At 36.8% G+C, this 15,433-nt stretch overlaps 1 protein-coding gene across 11 annotated transcripts in view; it reads left to right on the forward strand.

Moving 5' to 3' along the window:
- The window catches only part of RAPGEF2 (Rap guanine nucleotide exchange factor 2), a 240,720-nt gene that overhangs the window by 91,815 nt on the left and 133,472 nt on the right, over window positions 1-15,433 (forward strand). For all 11 annotated transcript variants that reach the window (XM_044224723.1, XM_044224726.1, XM_044224731.1 and 8 more), the window contains exon 4: window positions 5,036-5,119. In XM_044224723.1, coding sequence (XP_044080658.1) covers window positions 5,036-5,119 — 84 coding nt within the window. The remainder of the gene's footprint in view (window positions 1-5,035; window positions 5,120-15,433) is intronic.

Raw genomic sequence — 15,433 nt, forward strand, 5'->3', positions numbered from 1 at the left:
AAGGGGAGGTGAACCATAAGAGACTATGGACTCTAAAAAAACATTCTGAGGGGTTTGAATTGGCGGGTGGGTGGGAGGTTGGGGTACCAGGTGGTGGGTATTATAGAGGGCATGGATTGCATGGAGCACTGGGTGTGGTGAAAAAGTGATGAATACTGTCATGCTGAAAATAAATAAAAAATAAAAAAAATAGGATTTGAGCCATTTCTTTCAGGTACAGTGTGATTAAGAAGGTAGAGAAAGGCAAACATCTTGAACAAATTGGCAGAGATGGGAAGGAAAGACAGGAAAACAGCCAGTCAGCAGTGGTGGGTTTGTGTTGAGGAGTAGAAGGCAGTAAGGTGGGGGAAAGAATGGCACCAGATTTCATGCTTACCTCTTCCCCATTATGCTAAGTCTGTACTTGCCATTTTTGGTTTAGCCTTGGTTCTTAAAGGCATCATTCATTTTTTATTACTTCAGAGTCCTTCTAACTAATTATACTGGGAGTGAATTGATCATTTTGTAATGGTCTGTTTTTATTTTATAGTTTTTGTTTTGTTTTGTTTGGGTTCATTTTCTCGCCATTGGTGAGATTAAAAAAAAAAAGGCTCTCAGAGTATCTTGTCATACATCTAGGCTTTTGTGGCTTTCGTTTTATAGATGCAGAATGGGCTGTATTGGCATCAAATCAGTTGTCTGTTATAGTTCTTAGTTCAGTCTAAAAAGTTATTTTTATACATGTCCAGTTTGGTTAATCAGAGAAACTTGTAACGTACTCCTTTGCTATATGTCCCTCTTTAATCTCGAGGTTTCTCTCTTCTCCCCATTGCTGGTGATGTTAAAACTTAGGTTATTTGGAGATGCTCGATCAGGTTTATTCTAAGATTCAGCCTTTCCCCTTAGCTCATAATTTTAGCCCTTAGCTCATATTTTTAAAGCATAAAACAATTATTTGAGGAAAACATCAAAATAACATTGGTGAATACAACACCTGCAACATATTTACGTAGATAGTGGTAAGAGTTGTACTTTTTTCCCTTGCTGTTTGTTGTTGTTGGGGCTTAATACAGAGACAGTTTTTCTAAAGGTTTTTCAAAGTTGACAATCTCCATACATAAGAATCTCCTGGGATATTTGTTTAAAAGGTGCTGTGATTTATTTCCCACCTAACAGTTACAGCCTGTGGGTTTGGGTGGAATAAGTAGAGCCTGGGAGGATGTATTCTTACTTCATATCTCAGGTGATTCATATGCGTATTAAAACTTGAGAACCTCTGGACAAAATAAATCCCAGCGTTAGTCCCGCATAACTGTTATCGCTGTACTCAGCCTTCTCTTAGCTAACTTCATTGCTAGTGTGTCTGTAAGCGAGGTCGTGGATTCAGTTTGCTTACCCTTTAAGTGTAGAAAAGTTGAATGCTGTTGCTGCTAACTTCTTCATGTTTTCTTTTGAAAAAACATCATCACTTTGTATGTGTAAAATGCTATAAAACCTCTCGGGTAACGACAGCTGCACTGTGGGAAAGGAGTATTTGCGGACTTTGAAGGGAAGCAGGATACATCCCATCCTGAAACATTGCCTGCCTGAGGCATAATTGTAGATGATTTCTAACAAAGTCAGGAGAATTTTCTGGATGATTAAGACTATGTAAAACAGATTTTATGGTGGCATCTCACAGCAAGGAATTTTTGGAACACAAACCAACATGAGTTCTGGGGGGCGGAGGGGGATGGGTGGGAAGAGAAGATGGGAGGGATTTTCTAGCTTATAGCTATTTCCAGAACATGTTAAAATAAAATTCACTGTTTTTGTTTTCCTAGTTCTGATGTGCTTTTATAAAACCTGAATCTTTAAAAAAGAGACAACTCAAAGAAATTGCAGTGGTTGTATTTGGCATTTGGTGTAGTGTAAATGCTTCCCAAATTCAATAAATGTTTGTTAATTGAATGATCATCCTCTGCCAATTCTTACGGAAGCAAATATAGCTCTTGTGAGTTAACATTTGAATTTTTTGGAAAAGGTAGTGGAAACAGCTCATCTATTAGGGAAACAAAATTATAGTAAGTGGAAAAGTTTGGGTGTATCAACTTCTTATCTTTATCTCTTAAGTTTTTTCTAGAAGAATCACCTCTAATGATGGGTAATGAATGGGCATTCAGGGAGTCAGAATATATGGCTAGAAAAACAATGAATGTTTGTTATATTCTCTGTGTCACATTTAATCTAGACCATGGTGTATCATAAAAAGCTCTACAATAATTATTACTTGCATTTAATGAGCATTGTTCATTTAATCCTTACAGTTGCTCTAGTAACTTGCCTAAGGCCACATAGTTAATAAGCAGTGATCTACCTTAACTTCCTGTTTTTCTAGATTTCATTTCTCTTGACCAACCTTTTGGTGATAAAGGGAGCATTGTAAGAGCAGATTAAGTTTACATAATAATTCATTTTTTTCTTTTCATTTCAATGTTTTATTACTTGTTATTAAATTTTTTTAAAGCTATGCTTGCAATTCAGAGAACACACTTTCACTTGACATAAATTAGAATTTAATAATAATGCTGTCACCATATGCTAAGAAAGACAAGAAAGTTTTTCCCCCAAGAACTAGGTAAATGATTATAGATTGCAAAAGCTAATGATTAAAATCTGGAGACAACAGGATATGAGTTATTTCCAAAGTACAGTACTTTGCATTTTCATTTGAGAAATCGTTTAACGTTTATGGTTTCATTGGAGCTAAACTCTGTTTAACACTATTGTTCCTTTACATGGTCATGAGGCCTTGCCATTGAGGACTAAGTAGTTGTGATATTAGATAAGACTGGATTTCAGGGAAATGATGATCAACTGTTGATTTGTTTAGAAGCAGATAGCAAAATGAAAATGATTACGTGATAGGGATTGGTGTTTTAAATAACTATTCAGAATTGGAAATAGAATTTATTGTCCTTTAAAAACTTTTGGGATCTATTCACACCTTGCACCGACTCCCCAAAAAGGAGAAAACTTGGCAGCAGGGGGATTGAAGACTCCTTGCAACACACATGTGATTCGTTGTGATGTGAGACAAGTGTAGTATGCAGCTTCCTTGAACTCTTAACTGCAATGGGATAGGCTCTGTACTTCCTTCTAGCCCTTCCGCTGGTTAGCATGTAAATACGCTGGTGAGACTGGAAGCTGCCAGCTGAGAATATGACGTGATTGTTGTGGGTTGGGGCTGATTAAGCCACATAATAGAAAGAGCCTGAGTTCTCCATACCATGGAACTGTCCTATCAGCCCTGGGCCTTTGTGCTAAGGCTGTTATTATGTGTTTGTGAGAGAAATGAACTCCCTCCTGGTTAAGCCATTACTATGTTTAGCTTTTTGGTTTTGGGGTTTTTTTTTGTTTTGTTTTGTTTTTTCATGGTAGCTAAGCCTTTATTTTAACTTGTAAGTTTGGTGCACTTGAGTGGATAAAATAAAATAACTTAAACACGGCAAAAAGCATAAAGGCTAAAGCTCGAAACTGCGGGAAAAAATTATTCACAGTACGTGTTTTTAAAAAGGTTAATTTTTATCAAGTATTTCTAGATTAGAAAAAGTCCCCCAATTTAATAGAATGTTGGTTAAAGGTAGTAAACTGATTTCACAGGAAAAGATACAACTCATGAAAATAAGAAAAAAGATGCTCTTGTAATAAGAAGAAAAAGAAGTGAAAAAAAAAAAAAAGCACTGAGATCTCATTTTCATAAACAGATGAAAAGATTGATAAAAGGCCTGAATGGCAGAATTACTTATGACCCCCAGTGGCTTACCCCTCACCTACTGTGCAACAGCCACACCACACTGTCCCCCTCACTCGGGCCATGTCAGCCTTTGCACTAACATTGGATCCTCCTCACCCTTTGCCTGGAATGCTGGTTTCTTAGGAACCCAGTAGGTTGTCAGCTTCTTTGCCCAAATGTGCTCTTCTCAGTGAGACTTGCCTTGCCCAGCCATTTGGAACTATAACACCCACCCTCCCATTTTCCTTAAACTATAGTAATTTCTTCCCCCAGAGCACTGATTTGTCATTTACCATTTCATTGTTTTTCTTGTTTATTATCTGTATTGTCCCACCAGAATATAAGCTCCATAAGCGGAGGGACTTTTTGTTGTTGGTGGGGGTGTTCCCTGAAGTGTCCTAAGCATCTAGAATAGCCCTCCTCATAAAATTGTGAAACATTTGTTAAACTGATATAACAAACTATACTATATATTAGTAAAGCTGTGTGGAAGTATACAGGCAACTTGCTGAGCACCTGCAGAGGACAGTCTGATACTCATCAGAATTACAGTGTACGTGCCCTTTGACCCAACAGTTGCACTTCTGGTTACCAGTTATAGTCAGTACTGTATGCACAGGGGTCACTCATTGCACTTTTGATTTATTATTTTTAAATAATTGCAAATGATTAAAAACAACGGAAATGACGGTCACCGGGGTTGCTTAAGGCAAATATGGCACATCCACAAGAAAGCTGTACTCTCATAAAAAGATCTCTAAGAGTGCAAAGGGAAGAACACTATAGAATGTGCTGTCTTTCCATAAAAAGAAAGAAAAGACAGTAGAAGGAATAAGAATATATGTCCATTTTTCTGTGCATACACATAAAAAAATCTGAAAGAATATCCAACAAGTGTGGTAGAAAAATGTGGGAGCTTGGTAGACCGGAGAAAAGGTTTTGAAGACCGAGTTTCACTGTTTACTGTTCTATATTTTGATTTTTGAAGCAGGGGAAGTGTTTTCAGTCAAAAAAATTAAAAGATAAAACTCAGGATGGTAGGTGCAATAGGTCTAAGGAATATTTAAAACATTTAAATATACTGATAAGTATCTTTAGCTTATTTGGGGGGGATAAAAGATGATTTAAAAAATGGAATGGTGTTTTTATGTACTTGTTTTATGCTATTTCATCATTCTTCATGATTCTGAAAGGAAAATGGGTACTATACTTTGTACTATATTTGTTTTAATTTTGCTGTTGTCATAGATAATCATCTGATTTTGTTATCTTTTTTTCCAGTCCTGATGATATTGGGACCTGCTGGTATATCCTTCTATCTGGTTCCGTGTTCATTAAGGAATCCATGTTTCTTCCAAGAAGCAGGTACTGTATAAATATTCTGTAACAGATTATCCCTGAAGCTTAAAATCCTTTTGCAGAATTGAGTTCTTTTGTGGAATTCTTGTCTTCCTGTTTCCTCTTCTGCTGACACAAAGCAAGGTAGTACCTTGGGGCATTGATCTTTAAGAAAGGACTATTTTACGTTTAATCACTATTCCAATCTCTTTAACCAAGAAATAGAAAAAAAGATGTGCTGGTTACATGTCCATTTGTTATAAACAGGAATATACTGTCAGGCTGGTTTAGGGCACATTTGTTCATCTCTGCCTCTGTAACAAGCAGTCTCATAAACATCTGAAGGGAAGTAAATAAAGAAAATTCACTGAGACCACATGGGACCAGAAATAGAAAGCCAGGGACTGTCGTCAACTTTTCTGCTTCTCAGGACCATATGGTCCCTCATTCTTGCATTTCTCTGTGGACTGGCTTCCTGCTTTCTAAGGCTGTTAATGCCTTTCTTCCTGTGATTTTGATTTGGATATGCTGACTGTTGATTTATGACTTTATGTTCTGAATGATTATATCATTTGATGGTAGTGCCTATATCTTTTCTTTGGACTCTTTAGTTTACATTCCCATTGGTTGGGCTTGGAACAGATGCATACCTAGTTCCAATCAGCTATGACCAAAGACGGTTAGGACTTACCTGTTACACATGTGGCCACCTATGTTTAAGTTCGCTGATTGAGCATGTCAGCCACTAAGTTTTACTCATTATTTTTCACCCCAGTTGTCTTTTGTTCACAATTGAATATTTTTATTTTGACTAAAGTGTTTAAAATTTTAACTGATTAAGGGTTCCTGGGTAGCTCAGTCGTTTAAGCCTCTGTCTCTTGATTTTGGCTCAGGTCATGATCAAGGTTGTGGGATGGAGCCCCACATTGGGCTCAGCACTGAGTATGGAGCCTGCTTGGGATTCTCTCCCTGCCTCTCCCCTCCACCTTGTGTGCCCATGCATACACACTATCTTTAAAAAGAAAAAAAAAAAAATAGAAAAAGAATAAATATATTTATTTAAATTTACTAAATAAATATTTAAATAGGCAAAACTAATTAAAGCATAATGACCACCCACCCTTCTGTAACCTAACTCTCTCACAAAGATATTAACATATATTCTTGAATAATTCTGAATGGGTCAGAGGAGATGTTAGGAATCTATTTTAAAGATATGAACAGGGGCACCTGGGTGGCTCAGTGGGTTAAAGCCTCTGCCTTCAGCTCAGGTCATGATCCCAGGGTCCTGGGATTGAGCCCCCACACTGGGCTCTCTGCTCAGCAGGGAGCCTGCTTCCTCCTCTCTCTCTGCCTGCCTCTCTGCCTACTTGTGATTTCTCTCTCTCTGTCAAATAAATAATAAATAAAATCTTAAAAAAAAAAAGATATGAACAAAATTTTCTAAAATGTCAGAGTCAGTGAGACAGGGAGAGAGAATTTATACAGGCCCGGGTGTGGTACTAGAAGGTGTTGGGATGGCCTTTGCAGGCCAGAATGTAGTGAACAAGTGCCAGAGGCTCATTACAGCTACTGAAAAACAATCTCTGGTGCAATTCCCAGGCCTCTTTGCCCTTCATCTCTGAGAGCCGATCCGTAGGCCTTACTCTCTTTGGAAAATTGCCCCATGAGGGAGAGAGACTCTGTTGCCTTTGTTTGTTGTTCTTATAGTAGCAGTAGTTAAAGTAATGGTGTTAGCGTTGGTGGTGGCAGTAGTAGTAATACAATGATGATAGAAAAATAGCTAAGGTTTTGATAGTGCTTTCTGTTTACTAGGTCACCATTTTAAATGCTAAATACGTGTGTGTATGTGTGTGTGTGAGAAATCATTTAATATTGCAGCTACCCTTTGAGGTAAGTATAATTATCATCTGCATTTCATGACTGATGAAACTGGCAGGAGAGGATGGCGGGTGGTTGTACCTCCTAGAATTGTGCCTAGAAAGCCTGTAGTGTCCCTGTGAACCAGTTCCTGTCATTGTAGGAATTCTGTTTTCCAGAGGAATGGCAAATTGAGTAACAGTACTCTTCTCCTTCAAATATAGGACCTTCATTTTGGTCCCTTTTTTGGAGACTTTGAAGAATGTATAGGCAAACAATAATTAAACATTGTTATATTTTTAAAATTATGTATAATTTTAATGTAAAAAGTAATAATAATTACTGTATAAATTAACAAAGATAAAGTGAAGGAAAAAGTCACTTATAATCTCCTATACAAGATAATCATTCTGTAATATTCTAGTGTTTTCCTATCTAGTCTTAAATGTATGCATTCCGCATACTTAAGAGCATACTTAAACAATTTAATATCTTGTTTATTTCAATTAAAGACTATGTGCACCCATATATGTTGCCTTATAATACTAAAAACTCTAAAAGGCTTACACTTTATGCATATTAATGTCTGTTTAATTGTTCAGTTATTTGGAATATTCCATAGTTAATAAATATAAAGGTACATTTTTGATACTTTTTGTTATAAATATTGCTTTAATGGCTGTGATTTGAAATTAATGCATCTTAAAAGAGAACAGAGGTTAGTGACTTCACTATTTTGATGGAAGGTCTGTTGTGTAAACTGAATCTATAGACTGAGGTCCTAGAAGAGTGAAGGAGCCTGTGATGATCTTTTTTGACTACCAGCCATAATTAACTAGTCAAGTAACAGCTTGTTCTAACTGCTGGAGAGGGAACCTAATGTTCAGAAAACTGCTGTTCTAGAAGAAAGAGGACTTGCAGTTCAGACCTATTTTATGAACACATTGGACCCTATGTCCAATTATTTAAAAAGATGACATAAGTAACTCTTTCTCTGGCTGGATGTCAAATGCTTGCAAGCCAGTATTGTAACAGGATGAAGGAAGGAATGAATGGTGTTTCAGTCTGAATGACAACTAGTACTATATATAGGCTGTTTCTTCATGTTGCACCTGTGACATTTGCTCTAAGTTGTTTGTTTCCTTTGGTGATGTTGCCTTAGGAATAGTGCCGATACTGTTTTAATAAGGGGTCTCTGCTGGTGCTATGCTAAAGGTTGACCATTAGTGATTCATATATATTTCTTTCTGCAGAGAATGTTGAGGTTTGATTAGAGGATAATATGGGTGGACATGTTAGTAGCAGTCTAATTTTATAAAACAATTAGTGCACAGATGATTCTCCTTGCTTACTGTATTTTTATCATGTTAGCCAGGAAATTGTTTATTCGTATATATAATAAGTAACCAGCTCACTTGCTTAAAAGTTTCAACTCCTGTTGACAGCTAATTCAGCCTAAACAGTTAGTTTTGAATCAAAGTACTTTGAAAAACATTTTTATATTTTTAACTAATTCTTACGGAATTGCTTTGACACCTGATATCATCAAGTGAGAAGGATGATATATGTTGCAAACAGTTTGTCATTTGACTTCCAGATTTCATTTGCTTTATTAAATTCCTCAGTTGACATTTAGGTCAGCATTTTATGGTTTTAAAAAAGAAAAAAAATTTTTTTTTTTTTTTGAGATAAAGTTAATTGCGGTTGCATACCTTTACTGTGATTGTTAAAACATGGATTTTTCTGTGATAAGAATTACAACATTTATGGAGTCTATTAATTCCTTTGAGACTATCAGTGACAACTTACTCACTCTTTCCTATTTCAAGCAATTTAAGTGATGTAAATGTTTTTATGAGTTTTATTATAAATCTATTAGAAATGTATCACCTTTTGAAACACTGGTATTTGTACAGGTGGCCGTAATGTCATTTATAATGTTGTTACATAAAATGTTGCCCTAAGATAGGGCTTAATTGTTATTTGGAGTAAAATTTGTAGTCTTGAAGCAATGTACGATTTATAGTAATGTTTTTCTTAAAGTCTTATTTGAAATAAATTCAGTTTCTTTCATCAGAAAGATGGTTGGCAGGGTAATTTAGGAATGCAGCAAAGGAATTCTCATTCTCATTTAGTAAAATGTCGGAGGGGACATTTGTTACAGATGAATATAGAAGCAGTGTAAACTGGATGTGTTTTCCAGTCCTATAAGCAAAGCAGCGGCAGTCACTAGGTGGTACAGGTGGTGTCCACGGTAATAGTAAGTTGATCTGTTAAGACAGTGACAGGCAGAAGGTGGGGAAATATTTTGAGGAAGGAATTTTTCCCCCTTAATTTTTTTAAAGGCATTGTTTTTGCAGTAACAGTGAGGCTGGAAAGCAGTAGATGAAAATTGTCTTATATAAAATTGCAGGTTTAGAAGTGGTTTTTTTTTTTTTTTTTTTGGTAATTTTGATTATTTTGCATAATGGGAAGAAAGATATTAATAGTGCTCAGGGGTGCCTGGGTGGCTCAGTGGGTTAAAGCCTCTGCCTTCGGCTCAGGTTATGATCTCAGGGTCCTGGGATTGAGCCCCTCATCGGGCTCTTTGCTTAGAGGGGAGCCTGCTTCCTCCTCTCTCTCTGCCTGCCTGTCTGACTGCTTATGATCTCTGTCTATCAAATAAATAAAAAAATAAAATCTTTAAAAAAGGATATTAAAAATGCTCATTGTTCTGTTGTCATCTAAATCAGTATATTTATGGAACTTTAATAGAAATTATTATATACTTCAAATTTTCTCACTTTTAAAATTGTCCCATCCTATGAATGCTGAGACCTATTTTGTAACAAAGTCATAATTTAATAACTTGGGTTTATATGTTGTGTTTTGGCTGCTGGCTTCTTTGAAAGGCTGAGAATTTTAATGCAGGTATTAAAGATAGACTTAGACTGTGCTTCTAAACTTTCACTTGCTCTTTGAATTGTTAGTAAAGAAGACATTAACTCACAGCATTGGAATCTTTTTCTAGTAATTTATCAATCATTTTACATTTGTTTGCAAAAAACAATGCTAGATATTTAAACATTATTGTTATAAAACTCTCCTTTGGGTTTACATTGATCACAATCTTGGGGGAAAATGTCACTTTATTTAAGTGTTGAACATGATTTTCTCAACAGAATCAATTTTATCATAGAAGCCTTCAAGGAAGGACCTTTTAATAGAAATGATCATGCATACCATATTTAAGCATAAATACTATTTTTATTGCTCTGATAGGTAAAAACTTTCTATATTTTTTATATACAGAGCAGTTAGTAAAAAATATCTCTTCACTTTGTATCAGCAGCTATAAGTTTGAAGGAAAAGCTAAGCCCAAGGTAACCATAGTCTAGAAACTTTGAAAATGCCAAGAAATGGGTTGTAATAAAAACTGGGAGCCAGAGGAATTGGGGAGAGAGGGGTGGAGGCTTCCGAAAGTGGATGTGAGTGTCTAGCTACCAGGTTGTCGGGCAGCAAACCTAGTGGGACAAATAATCTGTACACTCTAAGTATAGTAAGAGATTATGTCTGTAATTGGCAAAGCACTGTCCATAGAAACTGCTAAACATTGAAATGCCATCAACATTTAGTGTTGGCTCATAGGTCCTTTTCATATTTATGGGTTATTCTCTCATTCTAAAATAGTTTTGGTAGACTTTAAATTTCGAGGCCTTTTTCCATGTCATTTCAAATAGTAGTTGAAGCTGAAATTAATTAAGTCCTGCTGTATGGTCTCTGAATTAAGTTCTGGAGTATGCAAAAGAAGCAATATGGTCTACTCCCTGCTGTCATGTAATTTGATAGCTGGTTGGGGAGTTGAGGCTTTTTTATGTAAAACATGAAAAAATTGCCTAGGTCTTCATTAGATAATACAGTGTAAACTGATCCAGCAAAGACCACACAGAATGCAGAATCCCTTCCAAGATTAGTGGTGTTGTAATGTATGTGGTAATCAAGCGTGGCTCGGAAGGAAGTGAATTTTGAGTTAGGTTTATGATTCAGATTGTTGGACAGTGGTTGCAGAGATCTGGACACAGTAAAGAGCATGAGTGATGGCACAGAAGCAGGACTGAAGGAGGGCAGTTCATACATAAACAAAAGCTTGTGTGGACTGAGTAGAACAGGACCCCTTATCTAGAACAGACATACACTTTAGGGAGTGAACTAGTTGCAGAAGCATTGGTGATGGCAGCATTACTGAGAGGTCTAGTTTACAAAGCTACCTAAATTGGTTGGAAAGGCTAGGATTGTTGGTAAGGTAGGTGTCCTGTAACATTGACAAGAGGTTGGGAGAAATGCACACATCATTTATTTGTATCATGTCGGCTGTGTCCATTTACAAGTGGTGCTTCTCTTTCATTGATACCAAGTGTATCCACGATTTCAAAATTAAAATTATGCTATGGTACTCTCAATAATCACATTTTAAATTAGAGCTGGCAGCTATAATGAGGATAAGTGGGGAAACAAGACATTTAACTAATCAGTTCTGAGAGGCTAAAATACTATTCTCATTATGATTCACATGACAAACAATGAGCTACTTGAGTTTAAAAATCACGGGCCTTCTTTCTGCTTGCCAGTGCTACATGATAAGTTAATTGATTGCTCTGAAACTTGCTAGTTTTTTTCAGTAATAGAAGAGGGTGAAACAATGGAAGAATGATTCTATATTTATGTGATAGGGACCAAAAACACAAATATTCCTTATTTCATGTAAAGAGCTGTATAGGATTAGAAAATCATATTCTTGAAAGACAAGTGTGTTATATGATGCCTTATTGGAGATGAAATATGGCTTTTAGAAAATAACTTACTGGTAAATCATGTTATGGAGGGGTAACTTTATTGAATATTAAATATATCCAAATGGTATATAGGGAAGGTGAAGATCAGAGTTCTGGAAATTACATATTACAGGTAAGATTTACCTTCAGTTGTGGCCAGATTGTAACAGTGGTGGCATAGATCAAGCATGGAAGAGGAAACTGTGGTTACTAAAGAAGGAACAGGGGAAAAAAACAGGAAAGAAAAAGAAAACTGTTAAGTCACTTTAAAACTGCCCTCATTGGGTTTTTAAAGTAATGTATTGGTCCTGTATACCTTCCTTCTCAGATGATGAAATATCAGTAACTTATAAGAGGATTAAATTACACAATATGTAAGTTTTTCAGAAGTTTTCTTTATAGCCAGCATTACTAAAAGTTTTTTACTTCTTTAAAAGAAAAAATTGCCCCTCCTACCTTTCCTCCCTTCTTTCTTTCCTCTCTACTAACAGAAACCATAAGATTTTATTTAATTCATATTTGGAATATTCTGAAGTTAGTGGATGATAGAAGAATTAGTAAAGGCTAATAAGTTATTAAAAAAACCACTTATCTTAGACGTCTCATACAACCCATTACCAGTTATGTTGCAGAACCCTAGTGATTGGGGTCTGTAGTTGGTTAGATATGGAATCATAGAAATATACTTTTAAAAAAATGCAAAAAACAGAGAGCTGGGGACAGGTCAGGAGGGAAGGAGAGAGAGAATCTTAAGCAGTCTCCACGCTCAGATTGGAGCAAAGTAGGGCTCAATCTCATGATGCTGATATCATGACCTGAGCTGAAATTAAGAGTCAGATGCCTAACTGACTGAGCCACCCAGGTGCCCCAGAAATTTACTTCTATTTTAACTTATAAATGTTCAATTTGATCTATAAATATAAACACACACACATATACTTGCATATATAATTAAAATATACACATATATGCATGAATGTAGATGTTTGTGTGAATCAGTTTCCTATCAGTCTTCTACAGTTATTTTGCCAACACCTAATCCAGTGGCAGTTTTTAAAAAAACTGACATGCCCTGGGCGCCTTGGTGGTGCAATTGATTAAGCATCTGACTCTTGGTTTTGGCTCAGGTCCTGATCTCTCCGGGTCATGAGATCAAGCCCCACGTAGGGTTCGTGCTCAGTGTGGAGTCTGCTTGGGATTCTCTCTCCGTCTGCCCCTCCCCACTGCATTCACACACTCTCTCTCTTCCTCTCTAAAATAATATTTAAAAAGAAAAAAAAACTGACATACTTTGTTGAGATAAAGTATAAGCATAAGCATTCTACTTCATAGATTAAGCATAAGCCTTCTACTTCATAGATTAAGTAATGTAAGTTAAAGAGATAGTTACCATGAATAATGACAAATGTGTTTTTCTTTTGAAATGTTAGTCTATTAAACCTAATCACTACGAGGGCCAGTGTCTTAACACTTTCATATTTTAGGAGAATTGTTTACCAAAATGGTTATCAAAAGTGATGAGCATAATGACTAGAACTTATTTCTAGCACCAAACAGTACCCAAGGCTATTAGTTCTGTCCTTTTAAGGTAGTCTTCAACTTGATGCTTAATTAATATTAATGAGTCATATCCACCTCTCTCTTAAATTGCTGGTCTTCAGTTATATATGTGTATCCTTCTATCTTATTCATTCTACAAATATTATTGAGTTGCCTCTGTGTGTCTGCCTAGAGTACAGTGTTCAAACACTGAGATCCTGTCTGTGTGTCAGCAAAGCCAAGAGGTAAGTGTTTGAGAAGGTCAGCTTGTTTGGTGTGCACGGAGTTTCACCAAGGTGAGAACAGAGACGTGACCTTTGGATTTAGCCGCTGGCAGGTCATAGGTAACCTGAGTGAACCAGTCTCAGTGAAATGGTGGAGCTCGTTGGTGGGGGGACAAAGGGAAAATAAGAACGGGGGAAAGAGTAATTTAATCATTACAGGAAATTCATTGTGAAGAGGAGCAGGGAAATGGGGTGGTGGCTGGGTGTTTTTGTGAGGTAAAGAGAGTTTTGTTTCTGTAAAACTAGAAGATGCTAGTGTGTGTTTGTATGTTGATAGAAATGATCCTGTAGAGAGGGGTAAATGGGTAATACCGGAAAGAGGAGAGGTAATTGCAGAAGTGGGTGAGATCTACAAGGTGGGGAGGTGTTAGCTTTGGGAAGAGTGAAAGAGCTTCACCTTCTTTGCAAACTTATGATAAAAGCTATAGAGGTCATTGGGTAGATTTGGGAGTTCAAGAGTGGGTATTAGAAGTTTTGACAAAAGAGAGAGAAGTTGTGAAACAAAGGGAGTGTTGAGTGCTTATTTGATATTTGTGATCATAGATGTGTGTGGGTGTGTGTTTCCTAGGAACTTTTGGCTGTTTAGAGGCAGGCATGGAGAAGCTGGGTATTTGGGTGTTGCTAGGGTTCATGGTTTGTCAGTTCATATAGTAAAGGGAGAGGTGGGAGCAGGAGTTAAGGGTCTTTTTGGAATACCAGTCCTTAGGTAGATTTGCTCCAGGTCCCTTGAACTCTAGATAGCATACATGTAAAGCAACAAACACCTACAAGTGTGCTTGACTTCCTGCTTTTCTGTCTAATATATATAATGGCTTTAATAAGTAGCTTGTCACACACTCTAGAAATATCTGTGAATCTTAGTTTTGACCTCTCTTTTCTACCTTGACAATAGTTTTTCTTTTTTTTTTTTAAGCAAATACTTCAGAGTTAGAAATGACAGTATCTAGCAGATCAGCTCTCCATCACCACTGGCAGTGACTTTGTTTGGATGTCACCTGTGATATTAAAGCAGCTCCCCAGATGCCTTCAGTACTTCTCCCATAGTGTCACCATATTGTTGTTCGAAGCATGGAATTCTTCTCCTTGATCCTTTGCATAATGAGCTTAAATGACCATCAACTGCCAAACAGAGAAAATCCAGACTTCTTAGTGGTATGTTTAGGGTAGTGCAAAATGTCTCCAACCTACATTATTCCTTCTACCCACTCCAGACACCCAAGCTGATCATTGTAGTCTGAGCATACCTTTGCAGGCTGTTCTCGCTGTCTGGGATGTCCATCTCACTGTGGCTCCCTTCACTCCCACTCCTCATCCGCTGGTGAAAACAACATATTTTCTTCTCTACGAATCCTACCCTTGTATTCCTTTTGGGATTAATAATTTCCTATCCATACTCAACTGTAAGACTTTTTGAAGGGCACGGGTTGTGTTATTCATTTTTGCATTCCCATTTGCCTAGCACATAGTAGCCCTTTCATAAGTATTTGTTAAATCATATTGATTCAGGATTATATCTTAACTTGCACTTTAAGAAAGAGTTTACCAATATTATGCTAAGATCCTCCCTTTTAGAAATAAATTTTCAATAGCCTATGATGTATTAAAAGTCTGGTTAGTATTGAGACGATAAGTCTGGGAAAAGAATGAGGCTGCAGCACGACGGAAGAAGAAAGTCTGGGGATGCTCATGAGAACCTCGTTCTGGCCAGTTTGTGCAAGAGTGCAGAGGATGGGGAGAAGAACAAACAGTGTCTTGCTGAGTATCATTTTGCGTACTTTGAGTTACAATGAGTTGGTTGTGTTAGATGATTGAATAAACACAGCAGGAACTACTTTTATTTTTTGGTC

This window comes from Neovison vison, chromosome 11 (assembly GCF_020171115.1).
Source record: "Neovison vison isolate M4711 chromosome 11, ASM_NN_V1, whole genome shotgun sequence".
Classification (NCBI taxonomy): Eukaryota; Metazoa; Chordata; class Mammalia; order Carnivora; family Mustelidae; genus Neogale; species Neogale vison.